A 23,101-nucleotide genomic window follows, 5' to 3' on the forward strand; every position below is an offset into this window, starting at 1 on the left:
CCATACAACAAACATGTTTTTTTATGCCGTTTTTGCTTAATATTAATAACGGCAACAGGTAGTTGCTTGAAATATACAATATATTTAAAATAAATTATAATAAAATAAATATTATCCATACAGCAAATGTGTTTTTTTCTCCGTTTTTTGCTGTCTAATGTTGTATAGGTACGGAACCCTTCACGCGGGAGTCCGACTCTCACTTGGCCGTCATTTTTTATTTTGTCCGTACGAAGCCAGGGCGGGACGCTAGTTATAATAATAAATTTAATTCTATTATCAGACCGGTGAAAATCGATGTAGGTTCCTAACTTCTACTACGTATATTAAATTATGTATATAAATTGAATGAAAAAAATGTACAGGAAATAAATATAATATTATTATATTATCATCTCAAAACTGATGTAAGTATATTGTCTTTATCAACAACTAATCACATTACATTAAATCAACGCAAAGTTATACAAATAAATAAATTGTTAACTGCACCTTAAACATTTGTTACTGAATCGCATATTCAGCATTAATAATTATACTATACTATACTAAGGTACATCTTGTAAATAATAAGGTCAGTTTGACTTTTCTAATACATAAATTAGCATCAGAGATATGGGTACAGATTAGATACTCAAAAACAAGTGAACGAAACTGTAAACAAGTAAACGTACCTTTTTCAGGGGTTTGCGTATGGGATTACTCGCAGTAGTTCCTTTAGTTTCTCTTTTCATTCTATGTAATAATTTTCCTTTTTGTACTGCCGAAGGAACTACTGGGAATAATCCTGCGTATGTACTGCGTTATCCACCATCTAAATTGAACTTTATCAACCGACTGCTACACTCAATAACGTCGTTTGAGTCGATATTTTTGTATCGTCGCGTCTAAAACTATGGATTAAAATAACAAAGTTACACAAATAAATAGTATGTAGTTTTATTTTGACGTTAAAAATATGATATACTTGATACCGTAAAATAGGGTAAAACAACACCGTGTTAGCCATGACACAGTAAATTGACCCCATTTTTGACTATTGACTACATATTTGCAAAATTTTCTTGGAGTGTACATATTTTTAGAAGCAACTGTACATCGAATGAAACGAGTTAAGTATTAATCAAACCTCACATTATCGACAGAGGCAGCGTGATAGTTAAACTATGCGGCTATCACCACAAGTAAGAACTGTAATAGCATGGTTAAAACTGGTATATTGCCCTCAGTTATCCTCTGCAATAAATTTAATAAAAATAATCATCAAATAACAAAATAGGTAATACGGATAACATAAAACGCGATGTTATTTCAAAGTGTTGCTTATTTGGAGAAATTAAACAATTAACAAAACATAAATTCTTAGTTACAAAATGAACATTATTTATTGAACACAGATCAAAAATATGTATACACTTTTTACCGTAAAAAATGTACATATTCATTGTTTACTTAGAAGGTAAGGTAGGTAAATAAAAATACTGTTGATGTGTATAGCGACTTAAAATTGTAAGTAAGACTTCATCGCAATTATTTTGTTCGATATCAGATGTCCAATCAAAATTATGTCAGTATTAATAAACTAAAAAATAAGAGTGCAAAATCACGTCCAAAAATATGTACATTATCTATTCAAACGATACGAAAATATATAAGTACTGCTGATTGTGTGGTACATATTTTACAAAAACGATCAATGTACACATTTTTGACTCGACTGTACTGTATCCCTGTAGAGATCACTTAGATATTAACCTGGTTGAGCATTAAATCAATCATAAACAGGAAAGTTAACATTTAGACCTTACGTCAAAATCAAAAACAACTTACATGCAAATCTAGGCGTTTGTACACATAAGTCGTCTTTTTATTTTACTACACAACCACTGTAATATATAGTATAACAGCTTAGTAGACGCCATTATTCTTTGCTTCTCGCTCACCCTTATTGCGAATGAAGATGTAAACAATATGGGCGTCAATTTGATAAACAGAACCAATATCCTGAAATGCGGATTATTCATTGGCGCAAAAAGTATAACAAAACTAAGATATTCCTAATAATTTTCGAATTGCTAAAAGTAAAGCTTTTGTTCTTAGTTACGCGTTATTTTAATCAACTTATTAGTTTATTCCCCGCGCATGTGCAATCACAACACTCATTATTAAAATAATTTCTAAGGGTTTTAATCAAAAAGCCGGGTAAAAGTTGGTAAGCACAGTATTGTTGCTGTGGAAGTTTTTTTTATTCACAATACAAATAATAACGAATTAATTAATCAAGAATACTGAGTTATTGCACATATCCAAGGAACAATAATCTTACTCCTAAAAAAATCAATTAATTTAAATTAACAATTAAAAGCACGTTCATAAACGTACCTACTACATTTTTCATCTAAACACGTTTTCAATTGACAGTTATATATAAGAATATTAACATTTTTTTTAAATAATCTGTATATTCAAAAATATAAATGCAAAATATAGATTTACTAATTTGTAATGTCTTTCCGTAATTTTTTGCGTTGGAAAAAGTGATGAAAAGAATGTTTTATTTTCAGACATATTTAGCACTGAATTCATATCGTCCGACGTGAGACCAAATAAATTATTACGCCGGCCAAAAGGAACACAATTAGTCATAATTTTAGTAAATGTGACAATGCGCCAGTAACGTGGTACGCATAAATCGCAGGCAAACTGTTGCATTATGCTTACCATTATGCCCTTATCCCGGCTTATCATTTATCGTAGTTTATGCTTACAAGTCGTTGGATAGGAGCGTTAGCCGTATGTCCATATTGTCCACGTATCCATCCAATAACAGACGAGGATCAAGTTACGTTGCTTCCCGACTGGTGGCTTTGGCGAACAACGTGCTGCAGCTGTATTCGTGACTTGTGACACTGGGTTCTCACGCATTACGCTGGCGATCATTGCTCTCTTATCCTGGCCCGATGTTTGTCGTAGTGTATGGTGAGGTGTCATTGCGCGGGCGCGGTGGGGGCGCGCACTCGCGGCGGCTGGCGGCGTTGGCGGGCAAGGAAGGAATGACCAGCTGAGAGGAGGGCGAACCTGGTTTCAACGGCGTCGCGGTGGCAACGCGCGCCCAGCTGGTACCACGCGGAGACTAGAAGCCGCTGCTCTGTACTCATTTCGCTGCTATTGCCGCTCCCGCTCCATCTGACAAACATAAGTGATAAAAGGATGAGGCGCTTTCACTTGTTTGCATTCACTTGCTTTCCTTTTAAGTTACTATAGATTTTTTGTACGTTTATAGCCTAATCGGGTCAGTAGATCATTGACTAACAGAAATAAGACTGATCCTTTATCCTCTTGAACGCCTAAAGTAGCCAAGAGCTGCATCGTTCCATATACAATTAGGGTTGCCATAAGTCCTGTTGCTTGTCTTATTTTTGACCAGTTTAATCACCGTTTCCACCAATAATGTGAGAGGATGTGTTGCGAGGAAAGTGTTTTTCACTTACCAATAGAAACGCTTCATTTACACATCCTCGCACAGCACTTGTCTAGTGGAAACAGCTAAGCGAAGCGAGGCGAGGTAAATGAAGCGTTTCTATTGGTTAATCTGTCATCTCCCAGGATAACAGGATCAAAGGAATTTGGCCACAAATTTGTGCCTCTGGGAGAGGACAGGTTAATGAAAAACATATGTATTCCTCGCAACACACCCTCGCACTGTTTAATACACGTAATAAAGGAAATCTACGTTTATCAATATAAGGGCAGTTTTCCTTATTTAAAACATGGGATTTGGCGCCCCCTTAGAGCCCCAGTGAGAATTGAGAAAGTTTGTGAAGATGTTTATTACTCAATCATGTAACAACGTCTGTTGAACCAATTTAGATGAAATTTAGCTTAGAGATAATAAATCCTAGGAAAGGACATTATTATAATTTTATCTTGAAAAATTATAGCAGGATAGCAATAAACGAATTGTTCACAGACTCATGGCGTTCGAAGTGTTGAGATTTGTTTCTATTGAGGCACGGAACTCTGAATAATGTGTAGTACTGACTCGTGCCGGTTGTTTGTGGCGGCGGCGTCTGACCGCGCCGCCCCGCCGGCCGCACCCGCGCCGCGCGCGTACCCTAACGTCATATCCGGCAGAGACTGCTGCCCTGGAAAAACAGACATGACTATCACACACAAAGACTCGTAAAATACAATGAATCTTTATCGTACAATACAAATAGTCAAGCAGCATATCAGAATGTAAATAAAACATTAAATTAAATTAAATGCTAAAACTTAAGAACTCTGTCAAGAAGCTCAAGGTTCAACAGGATCCCAGAGGGTAAGACAGATAATGTGAAAACTAGTATTAACATCAGGTGGTGCCATTTTCAGCAGCATACCTCATATGAATGTAAAAAATGGCATACAATTATAGTCACATATAAGGAACTTTTTCTCTTTCTAAATGGTTGATGCCTACTGTCCATCAACTAACCTGTGGCCCTGCTGGGGTCGAGCGACTTGATAACTTCCTTAGCCTTTTCGATGCACCGTCTGTTCTTGTCCTCTAGAGCTAGCATTTCCGCGTCGCGCGCCGACAACGCTTCCTGTAGCTTGCCGGCACGCCGCCGCTCTTCCGCCAACGCCGCTTGCAACTCTTCCACTTGTAGCGCTGCCAAATCAATATTTTTACCATTATGAAGCTGATCACGGCACAACTGTATGAGATTCTCCTTTACACACGTACGCTTGTAACTTTTCGGGACTGCTGTTCTGTACCTCGTGACTTGTTGGGATTTTTCGCCAGTTGTGCCGGCCACTACTACAAAATACCGGCAATGTCCTATGTCGGCAGTAGTGTACACAGAGGAACGTCACAGACAGTTCTCCGAACCGCTTCGACCCCTAGGCAAAAAATCTCAACAAGATCGGACTCGCCGGTTGGTCGGCCATTTTCGGGCGTCATCGGACGATCACGGTGTAGTAGTGTTACGTGCTCTCTTTCTTTTTCATTGTTTGTTCAATCGACCGTGTTTGGCCGATGACGCCCGAGCACAGTTCGGCCGATAACGCATCGGGTGTACGCGAGCCGGGTTAAGCAGTTTTTAGTTGTAAGGCTATGGCCACCTATAAACGCCATCGGCCGCTTACAGCGTCACGTTATAGGCTACGTCACAATCACACTGCTAACTATAGAGATGTACTGTTGTATTCTCTTTCACACGTCGACATCGGCGTCTTGACGTCGTACGCGGCATTCAAACTCTTTATTTCGCGTCTCTAGTTATTTCGGACCAAAGCAGCGTCAAGTCGTGTCTAGCAACATATACAAAATGTCGAATTTAATAAAGAAAAAGATGACTTATTGACAAAAGTATTGACTACTACGAAATTCGAAAATCGAAGTTCGTATCGTACCGTCCCTCTCACTCTCGTATTAAATAATATTAGCGTCAGCGGGACGGCAAGATACGAAGTTTGAATTTTGCACTTCGTAGGCCAGACGTCGATCGGAATGTTGACGCTGACCTCAGACGTCGCGTTTGGCATAAAATAGGAGACAAAAGCCTGTAGAGGTTAGCTTAGTGGATTAGCGTGTCGTACATTTCCTCTGACTGTCCTCGACGGCGGAGGCGAGGCGCGGGTGCGGCTGTTCGAGCGCGGCCTCCAACTGCATGATGCGCTGGCTGGCCTCGCGGTTAATGGCGCGCTGCTTCTCCATACGAACCGCGTAGTCCTCCAAAAGGGCCTGCCAAACACACATTATATAGGCCGATTAACAAGAGCTAGCACGAATGAGCTGATCGAAAGTAATGGGTCGCTCGACTTTTTCTTCTACCTCGTTGCCATGGTTACGAAACTCTGTCACTGTCGTCTTTTGGACAGAATAAAAAACAAGAAAAAGTTGATCGGCCCACTTGCAGCATTATACCCTAACAGCGAGTGAAGTTGTCAGCAAATTCAATTCAATCGCATAGTATTTTATTTATTTAATTATACTTAACCAATATAAGGTGCGTCAACATACCTGCACCGACGCCTGGTCAGCCTGGGCGCCCTGGTTTTGCCGTAGTAATTTGTTCTCGTGTTCTAGCCTAATCAATCGCTCTTTCATCTCGTTGGGTATTAATTCGCGAGACACATTATCTTCGCTAGCACCTGAAAATTAATTCTTTCATTTAGGAACCAATTTATATTTATTAATCTATTTACACATACATATTATTAGTCTTAATTCTTACAATATCGGCCACACGGTTCGATACACTTATGTTAAAAAACACCGGCTATTTTTTTATTCAAAGTGCTTTAATTTAGGATATTTTTGTTGAAATTAAATCACAAACTGATGATGATTAATACATAGGAAACTTTTCATGCAGAAAAATAACATAGTGCCCGCAGGATAGTGATAAACATCTTTTTCGTGACACTGCTAGAAAATGTGGCCGTAGATAACCTAAATCCAGTACACATAACTGCTTATATTTGTACATTGAACAGCTGACTCATTTATGGCTCGCAAATACGACAACAATGTAGCACGTTACGGCAACAGGTCATATCTATATATGTATTTCATAGTACGATACGACTTTTTCGAATATACATATTTCAGAATATTTTTTTTGGCCTGCTGAAACGACAACTAGACCAATCAAATCTAATCGTCTGCTGCATGTGAAATTAAATTGACCAATGAGAATGCGTCATTTATGACTTTTATGAGGTTTTTTTTTCTTAAACGCATAATATGCACAAATGCTTTAATTTTTTAAGTATAAAAAAACGCCGCAGCATTAACTTTTTTAAGCTGCCGCGCACTGCACTGCACTGGCTGAACGGCCAGGCTGCCCAGTGCGCGGGCTCCCATACATTCTCGTTATGTTCATATTGCCGCCGCAGCAAGGCTGCCTAGTGAGCGGGACCTTAATACAGTTTTTGTTTTTAAATATGTGGTTACGGGCCACGAAGAACGGGCTAAATATTTAGCACAATATTTAGTCTCGGCCAAAAGTGCAATAAATGAACTCGTATTATCAAAGGCTTCCCCCTCAAGTCGGCCTTCGAACTAACTAGTTCAACTATTGCTTACTTTCCAGCCTCTACAACAATTTACTATTACGCAGATGAAGTTATTGGCAACAGCTAGTAAAGTAATAAATTTCACCCTATCTAGGCTAAGTTACCTGGAGTGGTGGTAGAGCATTTGAGCTCCTCGACAGTCTCTCGCAGTGTGGCCCGCTCTGTCAGCAGTGCGTCTCGCTCACGCTGCACCGACGCGGCCTGGCTGCACAGCTTTTTGTTCTCTATCTCCAATTTATCGGCTTTAGTTATTTCCGCGTCCAGTTTCTCGTTTAAGTCTGTCACCTAGAAATTACAAGCGATAGGTCGAAAAGTGTACCATATTCAAACATTTGACCTAAGCCTTGGGGTCCTAAGACATTGTTTTTCAGTTAAATACTTAAAGATGCTCATTAAGTAGGTAAGGTAATGACAAAATATACGATTACTGTAAGCATTAATTTATATATTAAACCGTACGAATTAAACGATGGTGCCGTTTTCTTGATGTCTTTTTCAAATATGATAACAATTTTACATTACCTATATTTCCTTTCAATGTTCTTAACCGTAGGAAGTGTAACAAACACTCCGTTTATTTAGTTTTGTTCTACATATAAGTATTATTCAAAACAATTCGTCATCCAGGCGGCACGGCTACGATTTTGCGCGACCGGCAGCGAGACGAGCATTTTCTCCGTGGCACAGCAGCGCACAGAACTTAGAATACGACTGCCGCGTCACCTGTCGCTCATAGTTGCGGCGACAAGAGTGTAAATCATAAGCACTCGCGACTTTAGCCCAACGAACGTCCGAGCCACACGATAACTTCCGACGCATATTTACCTGTTTCTTGTAAATGTCAAGTTGCGCGCGAATAGCGTTCGCGCGCGCCGCCGCCTGCTCGTGCTCGATCGCGCGGTGCACGTGTTCGGTGTTCGCTCGCTCCAATAACTTCACCTACAACGTAGATTAAGTTAACAGTAGTATCGACGGTCCAGTTAACGCCGCTTACACGTTCTAGGACTAAAAAAAGTACATTGTGTCTTAAGGGCGGTAAATTGGTAATTACGAACGAGAGTCCATTAAAGCCCGATGTCGTAGACTGAGAGCTTTAAGTCGATGTTCGTAATTCCAGTAGTTTTTCATCACATTTGTACAAAAAATACCCATACCGCTGGCGTGCAGCTCGGAACAACATTGCATTTCAATAAATTCGGATTAACCTTATCTGAGTACGTCGCCCGCTAAGATGCATATGATTGCGACTGTGCTGCATAGAAACAGTACTATAACTCAACTTTGTTCTGTAATTTAACTATAGAGTTCTCATTTTTGGGTACCTGTCTCCTTAAGTCGACGTGTTCCTCCATCCGCTTCTTGTAGGAAGCCACAGTGGCTTCAAGCGTGGCAGCCTTCGCCGCCGTCTCTCGTAAGGCATCTACTTCGTCCTTTAGAGCTGCTGTTTCCGATGCTGCTATCTGTAAGACAAACGAAAAGTTTATATTAAAAAAACTGGCCTGGACCAAGAGTTAATAACAAAATTATAGGTCTCTACGAATATTCAGTGTTAGCAAAGCCCTTCGGATAGAAATATGAAAGGGAAATAGTTAAGTGAGGTTATAACGAATATCTAATTATTTTGCCTGAATCTATCTCAGGCCACACCTGACATTATCTTGTGTTGCGACACAGACTAAAATTTCGATGAAAACAAAGTAAACGCAAACTGAATCAATGGATTCAACTATCGCTACTATAGAAAATTTTGTAAGAAATACTTTTCTGGAAATGATGAAGTAATACGGGGTATTACTGAGCAAAGGTAACTGTTATTGGCACCCATAGTCTTTATATACAGCGGCTCTGCTTTGAAATTCGTTATTCGAATTACCTAGCAATAGACGAAGTTTATGTGTTACGGATTTCAAAGTAGAGCCCCTGATTCAATGAAAGTCAATAAGTATTTTTAATTTAGCCCTAATTTATTTTGTACTATATTCACTTTTAGTGGAATTATCAGGACAATAAATTTATATTTCAGTCTTAATTCATATAAGACTAAATTCACTTTGTGCTTCTTTCATTTTGCTTCTGATTTATAATGAACAATATTCCATTCGGATTTAATTAATTTACAACGAAAATAAATTTTGTTTAATATTTTGCAGCGCAAATACATTTTGACAAAATACACTTCGGATGGTTTTCATTTTGATCCAAATTCAAAATGGTCAATTCAAGTGGACGATTTTCCATTTGCACCGAATGACAGTAAATCCTCCAGACAACCAAAAGACTAAGCTACAAACCTCAGTAAAGGCCATATCGGAATTAAACTATAATCGCAAGTGTTTGCTTACTTGTAGTTCCTCATTTCTTAATTTTGTAATCGCCAACTCTCTTTCGAGAACATCGGCCCTCGCTCTCTGGTCATCTCTCTGCAGTTCAACTTTGTCCAGTTCGTCTTTTAACGCGTCCAATTGCGCCCGCATATTGCTACAAACAGACAAAGTTACAATTAGTTTCACTGTCTACAAACATATATAATCAGTGAAAATAAAGGCTCACTTGGAAAACGAATTTGAGTGAAGGGCAACAAGGTTCTAGTTCTTATATGTATATTGAATGAAGCAAAAGTGTATAGGTACAGGGTGGAAAAAATGTATGAGTCCTGACGGGAAACTGCTTTAAGTTGTTTAGTTAGCTCATTTTACTTAAATGTAACATTATTTTACATGTAGAAAGAAATATAATTTCATTGAAAGTTTTTCTAAAATCTGTTATAATCACAGAATAATCACCTGGCTACACTTAACGATTACACCCTGTATACACGTCATGCACAACATGATGTGATCTTACTCTATGTCTAAATTAGCCCACCTATAGCGCAGCGTGCCTTCATGCGCGGGCCCCAGCGACGCGCCGCAGTCGTCCAGCTCGGCGTCCGGGCCCGCGGCTTGCCGCTCGGTAGTCAGCCGCGCCACCTCACTCAGCAATGTCATCTTCTCTTCTTGGAGAATCTTCACCTAAACCAAACACTGGTACAGATCTGTTCACCCATTAAAGCGTTGAGTACGCGCGCAATTTTATCTTCTCTTCTTGAAGAATGTTAAACCAAACACGGACAGCTTTGTTCACTCGTGAAGGCGCGCCTCCTCACACGCCCACGCATTTATATCCTAAAGTTTATCTGTATTTCGTCTTATGTGTGCGTAAGAGGAACGCGTCTAATGAGCGACTAATGTGTCGGTACCATCAGTAATGCACACTCACCTCGTAAATCCTGATTTTTATTACATACATAGTTCTACAGATCGATTTTGAAAATGATTTCAATAAATTTCAAGTTCTCATTTCATTGGAAATTTTTGCACTCCGCATAGTACATTTAGCAGTCATTCTTACAAATTGATTTGTACTTTATAAAGTACACGAAGACTTATGAGGCTAAAATATCCTGTAAACACGAGCTTTACTCACGTGTAAGTATATAGACACAAAATATTAGGTCTTTTTTTTTGCTAAACAATTTGTACCATCAGCCTAATATGTGGTCTACCACCTTAAAGTTGATAATCGTTTGCATGTCATAAAACAATAATGCCAATAGACGTGTCTGTCACAACTTGAAAGTTCGACTTTAGGGATATATTCATTTGATAGGATCTTGTTTAAAAATTGATAGACCACTTATTTGGCTGACCAGCCTAAAATTTTTCTCAACAGTTCTTTGTATAATCATAAATAGAAGTCTGATAATGCCATACCTGTGGGAGGTGGCGAATGTGTACAATACTTTTTCAAAATTCTAAGATATTATAAGACAAATTTCAAGTATGGCGCCACTTTTTCTCTCTACTAGAAATATGGCAAATAAATATAATAAGGGTCACATTGTATCATATCACTTCCAAAAATCTAAATGCCATACTGGTACAAATCATCAAAGAATAGTTATTTATGTGGCTGGTGCATAATAGGAGGCATTAACGTACGAGTGTGGTTTTATGAAACGAGCCGAAGGCGAGTTTCATAATAAGATCACACGAGTGTTTTAATGCCTAATTATGTATAGCCGCATACATAACTTTATCTACATGCATACCATAAGTTTTCTATAATATGTTCAGATATGGCCTGTATTTTGACTTTGACTTTGAATAATAATTATTATCTACATGCATGTCATAAGTTTTCTACAATATGTACAGATATGCATTGTTAAAAAAAGTATTACCGACACTTTAATGTAAACATTAAGATGCACTGTACTTTAATGTGAACATTAAGATGCACCCTCAGATACCAGGTTTCTTAATAAAGGCCATTTGGTAGTCGTTTTTGAACATATAATAGGGAAGTTATGATATGCATGTAGATAAAAATGTTTTTTTATCATCTTGGCTAGTCCGACAGTCGTCCGCCCCATGGTTACAATCTGGAATATTTTTTTTTAGGTAGAATTACATCCAAACTAATAGAATACAATGATTCGATGATGTAAAAAATGATTTTACGTATTTTACAGTCGTCGTGTCGAATAAATAAGTTTTTCAAGTATGGCAGCACTTATTCCCCCTGCTAGAAGTATGGAAAATATAATAACGGTCACATTTTATCCAATAGGTACTTTCCAAAAATCCAAATGCAATACTGGTACAGTCACCAGCATTAATATCTGCCACAGCGGAGCGTGCAAAAATATCTGACACGTCCTTCCGGCCCTAGAAATAGAGTCGTATCAGATTTTTATGCACGCTTGTTGTGTCAGATATTGGTGCTCGTGACTGTACAAATCGTTTTGCGAAAAAAAAATACTCCTTTGCGGCGGTATGGCGGCCATTTGGAACCGTCAGAAAAGTATGGCATGGTGTATTTCGTGAATGGCTACTCGACAATGATTAGCTGTGCAAAAATTATCCTGGAACAAATGGTTGAATTGTTTTTTTTTTAATTAATGTATTCGCGTAGGTATGGCGTGCTGCAAGTCACACCGGAGAAGTATGGCATTACGCTACCGCCTACTTCTTCTTTTATCGACTATCGGAAAATACAAAAAAAAATTTGGGACAAATCGTTCGACACTCGTTATTTATCCGACACGTTCGATTAACGCCCACGCGATTGGGCCGCCGGTACCAGCGCCATCATTTTCTTTTTTGTCATTCCGTAATCAGACCCCTGAAGAACCGCCATACTGGTACAAATGACCTAATATTTTATGTCACCATCTCCGGGTCTAATACATACAATTGCGTACCAATCGTTACGACGAAAAAGTTCACAAAGTTAAAATGTTTTTTAACCGACTACACAAAAAGGAGGAGGTTATCAATTCGGTTGTATTTTTTTTATGTGTGTTACCTCAGAACTCCGTCATTTATGAACCGATTTGATTTTTTTTCCTTTGTCTAGGAATGCTTTCAATTAGGTCCCATAAGCACCAAATCAGGATTTGATGATTGGATCTTAAGAAAATCGAGGGAACTCTTCAAATATTGTAGGAACGCCTATGGTAATTTCGATATATTTAGGAGTAACTCGTGCATTTGCTCTTGAAAATCATCATTTGGTGAAATGGAACTGATGATGAAGACCAAATTTGACCAATGGAGTGACTACTCAATAACAAGTACTTCACGGGTTGAATTTCAATTACTGTAACGCAGTTGCTAAGCAATTTAAGCTCATCGTAATTCTTATGGTGAAATGGAACGGGTGATGAAGCACCAGGCCAACTCAATAATGAACGTCTCTGCATCGGAAAAGAGAAGTTTTCGTAAAAAGTGACGAGCAGTTGACATTAAACTATTGTATCTTAGATCTTTTACACTAAAAAGCGTGAAAAAAAATGTATAACAAAAAATAGTACCGACTAAAAAAACCATAGGTATAGGTAGGTACTGAGTGGACCTATAATCGTCTACCTCACCTACAACTATACGAGTATATTGGGCTTCAATCACTCCTGCTGGCTCGTGCTGAGGCACCGACTTCAGACTGGTAGAAAATTATTTTCATGGTTTTTTGTAGTCGGTTCTATTTTTTGTTATAAAATTTTTGTAAGTTTATTTTGTGAAGGAACTATGTTACTCAAGTAAGTAACTAATTATTATTGTATCAGCTAAGCATTATTGTAATTCAGAAACTAGAAAGTCTCAAAACCAAGTGTCTGCACTAAATAAATAAAAGATACGTATATATTAAATTTAAGTACCTAAGCCTAAGCCTACGCAACTCGTTCTAGAATCGACTAATTAGAAATATTTAGAAAATATTCTCATTGTCTATCCGGCTCAATCACGCGAGTAACGCTCTCGCATACATAATAAGCTTATTATGGATATCGGATGGAATCAGTGGAAATGTGTCAAAGTGTCTGTTCAGTTATAACTCACCCACACCAAACAGTAACGCTGAACTGCTTATAACTGCTGGAATTCAATCATAGACGGTGAGGTCATAGACCGCTAGACTGAATTAGATACAAACGCTTCACATTTCCACTACAGTGCAGCAAATTAGAAATAATAACTGTTTGCTAACATACTACACCACAAACCACAACCCAATAAACTTTTTAAATTACTGAGTCACTCTTTCTTTAGTCATTTTTAGTTTGAAACCTAATAGTCATGTAAAAAACAATGCATACTTCACTGGCAACATAAAGGTAAACAAAAATGTAAACAAACAAACCTGCGTGTCAAGTTCATGGCAGCGCTGCGCTAGCACTTCCTTCATGTCGGCGTCGGGAGTCTCCGGCGCCGCCCCCTGGTGCAAACTGGCGCGGTTCCCGCCCAGGGTCAATGTCTCCAGTTCCTAAACAAACACTATCTTAAGCACATCACTGATCTCTATCGCCGCATATTTCAATCGCACATTGTCTACTCCGCGCGCTCATCGCAAGACGCGACCGCCACAATCAAAAGTTAACTAGACACAGCACACATCACTTCAACTCTCGTGATCCAAGGACATAACATAAGCGTAACTAAAATATACAGTTTCTTGGCTGTGTAAAAAACGTATGCGACATCGAAAGAGCTATTGAGTAACAACATATAACAACACACACGTGCAACGATCGACGTTATATTGTAATACCGTGTCCATAGATGTAATACGATTATAGTGCGCGTGAAAAGTGGTCGACTGCACTAAATTACAGGTTGCATAAACGTGTGATACGGACGTGACGTGCTCGGGGCGGCTGATTACCAGCGAGCTGAATCTAGCCGTGGGTTCAGCTTAACTATTGGGGAAGCGTGAACATTCGACAGTATGCTTTGCATATTAAATGTACCATAACAACTGAACAAACATTTGCAAAATGAAAATATGTATTTCAATACGATATTTGACAACTCCTGAATTTGCCATGTTTTACATATTATTATAAAAATAAAGATAGGTATACAGACAGTGTTTGGCGAAGAGGAAACTAAAATCGGTCGAAAATTGGATTTATAGTGATTTTTTGAAAAATCTATATATCTGTCCCTTTTTCAATTTGCTATGCAGCATGTATGGCGCTACTTGCGTGAGACGTCACATGCCAGTATGTCTTTCTGTCTAATCTTCGATTTCAAACCTTTATAACTTTGTTATTTGTAAAGGTAGCTTAAAAATTGTTTCTCTATCTTTTCGAAAACAGGCATTGTGAAGTTTTAATTTAAAAAATATATTTAAAAAAAAAACAGTCAAATACCGTATTCAATTCAGTGCCATACAAGATAAAATTATGCATATTTTGTTTAAAGAGTGCAAAGCGCCCAATAAACTAGTGTAAAAAAACTCATTATCTCAATATTACTCGAGACACTTAATTTATTTGAATTTTAAACACGATCAGGAAAATTATAACATTTAACGGTTAGTTAGCTAGCTGAGCTAATGATTGTTTAATACATGTGGTAGTTTTAACATGATGAGCGCACATGAAAATTAAGAAAGTAAAAGTAAAACTTACATGCAAAGATGTGTAGAAATAGATCGGCGATGCTCAAAGCATCATGTGGCAACGGTCAAACCGAGTGTAAGAATGAATTAGTATAATGACGGAATTAGAGTAGACCGTAGTACAGTTATGTTGTATGCTCAACTGCATATCAGGTGCATGTTTAATTCTGCTAATTGCTTGCCTAATTTACGAAATAAATATTGTGCAGACACGTTGCGTAACGCGATGAACGGTCCTACACCGTTCACCGGTGAATCCGGTGATAAAATGTTGTTGTAAGGACATTAAACAAACTTCATTTTAAGACTGTTTCAACACTTTGGTCTACTTAAAATCAGTTGAGGGTATACACTTTCACGACCAGCTTAGAATAATTGTTTCATTTTGTAGATTAGGTAGGTACAGTTTGTACAGATTATGAAGAAACACAGTTGCTCTGCGTTTTCTCTTATGAAAAATGTCGTCAGTAGTGACTTGAAATTGCGCTGTTAGTTTGACACAAATACTTATCCTCAACAAAGTTACACGGGGATCAGAAGTGCTGCGAATCGCTTCGCAAAAAAAGGATAGTACGGCCGTGCTCGACTTGACGGGGTCAGCCGTGCCCCCCGATACAAAAAGTAAAGTTCCAAAATAAAACCCAATGTTTTAGTACCTACTTACTAACTTTGAGGAAATTCGGATTAAGTAAGTGTCACCCATTTCAAATCTTAAAAGCTACATTACGAAAGTAATATAATATAGTGTCTTTAACCTCTTCACCTCCACAAAACAAACGAAGTGACGTGCTCAGTACGGCACAGAAAAACCAGCGACAAATCAACTTGATTTTTAATTGAATTGAAGAAACCATTAATTTCGAGTTGAATGTTGTGACCGTGGCGCGTGAAGCATTCCATTGGCTGTCACGACTGGATGGCTCTGGCGGTGAAGAGGTTAAACCTAGTTCAGGGTTTACAGTTCCATACGATTTAACTTGTTGCCCGCGACTATGTCTGCGAAGAATTCGGAAATCGTTATCTCGCGGGAACTATGTAATTTCCGGAATAAAAACTGTCCTGGGGTCCTAAACTATCTACCTTCATAGTAACGATAAAGAGTTATACACAGATCCAAACGCTGTATTTTTAATTATGGAGTAAAAATGTTGTCAATATTATACTAATAAATCTATACTAAATCAATTAATTTTGAAATACTTAGTTGAAGTTACACTTCTTGCAGACTGTATGCATTAACCAGCATACATAACTAATATTATACGATCGACTTTATCAAATCCCGTGGGTAAACGGAAGGAAGTTACTTGAATGTGTAACTATGATTAATTAACATACCTGTATGGCCTGCATTATGGATCGCTGGCACGACAGTTCAAGTTCCATTATTCTTGTGATGTACTCTTCCTTTTTCTCGCAATTAACAGCACAACCTACAAATTGGTCTCAGTCAGAATGAAATCATTCAAATACGAGTGTTAACGCATTCACTGCCACCTGACTTGCAACAGGTGCCACCGACGCACATGTGCGTTCAAAATGTATGACTAATTATGACAGCGGCACTGGGCGATGTTCCGAAAACGCATATGTGCGTCGGTGGCAGTGAATGCGTTAATGTAATGAAAAAGTGTTATTTTGCACCTATTTAATAGCCGTATGTACAAAATATAATACATTTACGTCCTCTTAAAAGGGTTGAACCCATTTTTACGAATTGCAAGGAAACCAGCTTTAACGTAAAAAACAATCGCATCGAAATCGATCTATAGATTATGTAGGGAAAAATGTTTTTACACAGGCCAATTCAAAATCAATCTTATGCCAATTTCATAAAGACTTGACACGGAAAAACTTTTCTCACTTTAACTATACCTGTTTGCTAGCTACGACGCCACAGACAGACAGACATATCCAAAAGATTGAAGGCACCGAAAAACCGAAACACGGGATACCGATTGATCATTCGCTGTTTTTTTTTATTACAAACTTTTATTTAGTTTCACCTGTCCCATTGTCTGTCTGTCTGTCTGTAGTCAAATCTTGCAAGTTCGACCAACTTCTAGTAGTCGGATTGACTTGAAATTTGGCATACTTGTGTAAATTGCGTGACATGACAATACAATAATCTGATGTGACATCCTGGTAGCTCGGCCAGGATCGTCTCAGCAGGACAAAACTCTTCAACTGTTAATGGCATAGACTTGCAATTTGGTATACAAATGCACTTTTGGTGACATTACTAGTAATGTCGACAAAAAGTACAGTCAGCAAAAAAGCTTGTATTCAAAATGTTTTTTTTACCAAAAACTTATTTGGCTTAGATATTATGGTCAACCAAGTAAGTTTCTTTACCATTATTTATTACAGCTCCTACATGAGAGGCCTTATTGTCTAACTCACTCGGAATCACAATCGTGTCATACATCGAGTAGAGAATGCGATCGCGAGCGCTCTAGATAATACTCAATTATTTATTGTCACAGCTTGTGAAGAAGCCTTCAATGGTTTATCAGCAGAGACCGGAATTTTGGTGGCACTTTTGACCTGTCATAGTGACTTCTCACTTATCGATATCCGATATTATTATACACATATTATGGAGCAAGTGATTAATGGCCTCTATCATTCCACTCAAACATTATGACTATTGCTACGTGATCGCTGGGCAATTTGATTACAAAAGATTTTTAAGCAACCTATGATTAATCGGTTTAGGTAACGCTTCGCGTTAAGTTCAACTGTGAGCGTGCCGTAGTGCCAGAATTGAATTCTACCATAGATAACTGTGGATCAATATGTGTTTGTGTACTATATTTTAGTACATTATTTAAAGTATTGTATTGTAGCTTCCACTAGCTACAATAAACTCATACATCACACTCAAACGTTCACTGGTAGAGATCCCTTAAAGGAGTAAGTTCGCCTTTGTACACATATCTCAATATCTATCAATTGTGTTTGTTACTTATTTTGTACAATAAAGAGTTTACATACATACATACATACCTACATAACTTACTTTACAGCTAATGAATCTTTTAAAAAGAATACATTTTACGTAAAACTAAAAATAATAGTAATTAAACATGTTTTTTTTATTACTCTGCCCAACACGGGATAGACATTATGTATAATGCCCGGGGCCCGGGCAATTTAATTAATTGGATAGTTTTTATCAAATTGCTATCTATTGGTCATTTTTCACCTTTTGACATTTTAATTATTTTATAGTTTGTTTGATTGATTGTTCTTATTGCATAAATTTTACTTAGATTTATGTTCTTGTTTTGCTTTTAATTATTAATTTTATTATTATTGAATTGAACTCTAATTTGACATTCTAAATTGTATTTTTTATTTTTGGCTGACAATTTATTGTACTCTGATTTATTTGTAAAAGTGAATTTCTTGTAATTAAGTGTTTATAATATATTTTTTCAGAAGGTAATAAATAAATCTAATCTTATCTTAAGTATCATATATCGATACACAACTATGGTACTAAAGAAGATTAAAAGTATAGGTAAACAATACGCGGTTCTATGTTAAAGAGCGGTCTTTTAACTTTCGAGCAGTTGAAAATGTTTTCATTGCACACTTTCAGTTCAGTGTTTTTTCCATTTCATGTTGAAAGTCTGCTGTAGTGTAACAAGTGTTCCATTAATTTCTAGAAATAGTTTTTTTGTTATATTACCCGGTATTAAATATATGTATGGGGAAAAAGAATGCTCTACATAACATGACAAGTTTTTAAAGTCGAATATATCAACATCATTTAGGTAGAGTCGATAAGTGGAGAAGTCACTATGACAGGTCAAAAGTGGTACGAAAATTCCGCTCTCTGTTAAGCGGTACAACTGACTGACTGAACCTTAGGGTGGTAAAGTAAAGTGTTTGTTATTGTAAGGGCTGGACAGCAGAATGCTTGCTTATTTCATTATCTTTTCAATTACGTGACAAATTAAATGTATAGTTTATCAGATTTATCAGTCAGTGTCTGATAAAGTTTCATTCACTAAAATTTTTCGAAAGTTGAATATTTCTCTAATGAATCTCAATCGTATTCACAAACCCAAAATGATTTTAAAAGACCCATCCAACGATACTCCAGACTATAAGGTTACACGAAAAAAAAAATCTCCCCAATTTACGTCTATAGGTAGTATCCTAAAAAAAATATTTTTCCTACATTTAATTTTACCAAGTTATCGGTATAATTGCTACATCCTACAAATATCCATTCAAAATTATAGCTTTCTAGCTCTAACAGTCTCTAAGCGGCGCGGATAGACAGACATGGCGAAACTATAAGGATTCCATTTTTGCCATTTTGGCTATGGAACCCCAAAAAGCAATAGTATATTCACAAAATAGAAAAATAAATAACACGTCGCCATACTGGCCCTATACTACGAAATATTGTATTGAGTATTTGTATTTTTGTATTGTAACTTTGATTTTCGAATTTTGTAACAGCCCTCCTGGTCTATACAACGGATGATTTACATCAAAACACAAATCTGTCTTAAATTTCTGGTCACGGCCAGAACATGCTGTAATACTTACTAAGGACAAGTTGTAGTAATCTTCCTAAATCAGATGGGTCAGCATGTTCAGCGATATTCACGACATCAGGCCGTGAAAACTCTTGCAGACTTAAATTTAATATATCTTGATGATAATCTAAAACAAGACAACATTTAGCAAACACTTATTATTATTACTTACTCAAGTATACTATAATTGCATTTCATACTGGTAAGTAGGTATATAACGTTCTGTGGCTTCACTACTGGTAAAAAATAAAACAACAATGAAAAAAAAAAACTACTAAAGTGCCGTAATACTATTTTCAGGAATTGAATTTTGAAATTTAAAAAAACCCAAAAAAAAATCCTTTCCACTATCGATAAAATTAGCTAGCGCTCTATGGCTGAGCATTGTCTGTCAGTCAGTTTTTCAGTAATATTACTCTTTTATAGGTATAGATTGTATGTATACAAAAATGTGTTTACTAAATAATTTATTGAATCAGGCGTTACTTTGCGGAGGTCCATATCAATGAACTAAAATAATTTCCTTAATCGTAAGGTCGCGGGTGAGCAAGGAAATTCTTTTAGTTAGTAAATTACTAAATTAATGCGGCTTTGTAAAATATTGCAAAATAATCTTAACTAACAGACTAACTAGCATTTATTTGCGGACATAAAATGTTTGTTCTTCATTTCAATAATATAAACTAGCATGCTAGGCTGACTGAGTAGCAAGTTATATGTAACAATAGAGCACTTTTATTTTGCAATAGAAAACTTGAGACTACTTCACAGGGTTGATCTAAACTGGAAAGGCCTGGATGGCTCCCTATAAGCCTGGAATAATGGTAGATTTGTACATGTAGGTTGAAGCCGAATGGGTAGTTAGGTTTAAGGCCGAACACAACATCAACAATGTAGCCAGTTCAATGCTACTCTTATTAAAACATAACAGGTAAAACTTTGAACTTACCTACTACACCTTCTAATATTTTCTTTAAATTGCTAACTTTCAACCTCCAGTTGTGTGCCACATCAGTTTTGATCTTGGAATTCCATGATGGTGAGAAAAATTCTGGGGCGACCTGTGTGAGAGCCTCTGCAATGGCCACCCCATCAGATAATTCTGTAATTAAAACTTCATTTAGTACCTTGTATATTAGCTTCACTCTATTTACAAAAAATATGTCAGAATGGGAACTAATAACACAGAATAATTAACAGTATAAGTACAGATGGTTCACTCCCTACCCAAAACATGTACCTGCGTTCAGCGATAGCCCTGGACTGAAAACTCACCTGAGGGTGATTATAATAATGATAGCATTATTTCTTGAAAAAGTGTCCTAGCAGAATAAAATAATTGGGTCTTTCTGGCTACCATATCAATGTCTTATAAATATAATGTTTTCCCAAAAATTCTTCTTATGAAAGCTTTAAATCACCACTTAAAGAGCTAAACTTTGTGTGGTTATATGTAGGGGTAATCTCTGAATTTGTTATACCAATTTAAAAAATCCTTCATTAACTGCTTTTACTTTAGAAAAACGTAAAATTGCTACAGGACCCAGGCAAAAGTCATGCACAATAGCTAGCAATAAATAAAGGCACTTGAAAGAATCATCATCAATCATCTATCAACAAGTTTTCAGAGAAATATCAATTTATTCAAGTATTAACAACACTGTATTCGTAAATTGTTAGGCTCTCAGTTTTGTGAATATTTATCAGCAATCTTTACCATTGGTATGACTAGTCAGGGAGTGGGTGTAGTGTAGGTACTGAAACTCAAAATAGCGAATGTTTCGCTTTGCTGTGACAAGGCGCAAGAAGGGTGAGCATGAGCAGCAAAGGGGCCTGTGCTCATTTCCCAATCAAACGAACGACAGACAGACAATTGTCTTCATTATCCCATTGATTCATTCTTGAATGATGCTTCATAAATAAGTTTTAGTAAAAAGAAAGCAGGGTTTTGGTATATAAATACAGTGTGATTTTTGATAAAAAAAACTACGATTTACCTGATGGATTTCCATGTTTAGCCTTTAGATTCAGAGTCTGCAACCACTTTATGAGATTGTCACACAAAACTACGCCGTTCGGTTGCTCCATTCTTATAATAAATGGAGCTTAACAAAATAACGCCAATGATTTTCGGTGGACAAAGTTTCTTAATAATATATCACATTTGGAGAGCGAGATATTTCAATTTTAGAGATAAATAAAAAGTAAAAAATGTTTCCTGTCGAGCGTAGCGTGACGTTTGTTACTACGTTTACGAAGATAGATATCATAGACAGTGGCTCTATCTATGCACTTTCTTACAGAGGGCCTACTCCGAAATTTCAAAAATCGAAGATGGTATCGGTCCGTTCCTCTCATTCTCGTATAAGCGTCAGAGGGACGGAACGACACGAACTTCGATTTTAGAATTTTATAGTAGCCATGCAGGAACATTTACGAGACTTGCTACCAAAAAAAAATTCTGAGCAATTTTCTATTCTCACAGACTTGAAATTATATTTCAAATCTGTGTCTATACACATACTACACCTACACCTACTATACTACATCTTTAAAAAAAAGTTCAGTTGCTTGGTTTGCGTCGCCCTTCGTAATAATTTACTATGCATTTATATCTATGAACAATTTGCAAAGTAAGTATTTCATTTCATGTGATTGATCGCAATGCTAGCCTAGCTCCTTCCCCTGGGCTGGGCGATTGGTTTATGACCACGTTTCTAGGACAACATTATATTCAAACCACTGCTTTAGCGTTTGCATAAAGTCTTTTAATAAGTTACCTAAAAGCTAACTCAGATTTAAAAATGAATTATTTAAAATCCTTAATTCAAAAATATTATTATAATGTAAAAAAATTCTTCTCTTAAGATATGTTTCCAAATATTTGCATGCTAGTATTATATAGTACAAAACAAATAGTTTGATTTATTGTCACTTACCACCTAAGATCACCGATGTACCTACTTATTCTAAGCAAATAAACACTATATTCTATTCTACTAAACCCCCCCTTAGATGTTGAGTAGGTAGCATGGTGAACGTTTATTGCTCTGAAGATGAGCTCTGGTCGAGTTCGAAACGGCAGCGTAGTGAGGTAGTGGTAATAGTTAATTTGTGTGATTGGTGTTTTTATAGTGTGGGGTGATGAGCTGCGTGAACACACATTTTTTGCATAGACGTAGCTATCGTAAAGCCCAGCAGCAGGGCTACTACGAAACTCGAAACTCGTGTCGTGTGGTCCCTCTCGCTCTCGTATTAAACAGTATAAGTGTCAGAGACCGCACGACACGAAGTTAGAGCTTCGTAGTAGTAGCCCTGCTGGCAAAAAAGCCGTGGTGGCATAGTGGTTTGACCTATCGCCTCTCAAGCTGAGGGTCGTGGGTTCAAACCCCGGCTCGCACCTCTGAGTTTTTCGAAATTCATGTGCGGAATTACATTTGAAATTTACCACGAGCTTTGCGGTGAAGGAAAACATCGTGAGGAAACCTGCAACAAACCTGCGAAGCAATTCAATGGTGTGTGTGAAG

General features: G+C 37.2%; 1 protein-coding gene across 1 annotated transcript; it reads right to left on the minus strand.

Moving 5' to 3' along the window:
- Window positions 1-369: 369 nt before the first annotated feature.
- On the minus strand, window positions 370-21,836 carry LOC141438130 (protein hook-like). The gene is made up of 15 exons (XM_074101835.1): window positions 21,572-21,836; window positions 20,524-20,676; window positions 19,585-19,701; window positions 16,354-16,448; window positions 13,753-13,875; window positions 9,934-10,079; window positions 9,411-9,546; window positions 8,391-8,528; window positions 7,894-8,007; window positions 7,173-7,353; window positions 6,011-6,141; window positions 5,587-5,731; window positions 4,478-4,654; window positions 4,043-4,145; window positions 370-3,186 (listed from the first exon to the last, which is right to left on the minus strand). The coding sequence occupies exons 1-15, from the start codon at window positions 21,660-21,662 to the stop codon at window positions 2,988-2,990; spliced, it is 2,049 nt and encodes a 682-aa protein (XP_073957936.1). The 5' UTR covers window positions 21,663-21,836; the 3' UTR covers window positions 370-2,987.
- Window positions 21,837-23,101: the final 1,265 nt, after the last annotated feature.

The sequence above is a fragment of the Choristoneura fumiferana genome, chromosome 18 (assembly GCF_025370935.1).
Source record: "Choristoneura fumiferana chromosome 18, NRCan_CFum_1, whole genome shotgun sequence".
NCBI classification, from domain to species: Eukaryota; Metazoa; Arthropoda; class Insecta; order Lepidoptera; family Tortricidae; genus Choristoneura; species Choristoneura fumiferana.

Excerpts from the sequence above, each read along its gene's own strand:
- LOC141438130 (XM_074101835.1), bottom strand. The coding sequence starts at position 21,662 with ATGGAGCAACCGAACGGCGTAGTTTTGTGTGACAATCTCATAAAGTGG. Across the intron at positions 5,732-6,010 it reads CTGACCAGGCGTCGGTGCAG|GCCCTTTTGGAGGACTACGC; the intron begins GTATGTTGACGC and ends TGTGTTTGGCAG. Across the intron at positions 3,187-4,042 it reads GCCACAAACAACCGGCACGA|ATGGAGCGGGAGCGGCAATA; the intron begins GTCAGTACTACA and ends TATGTTTGTCAG.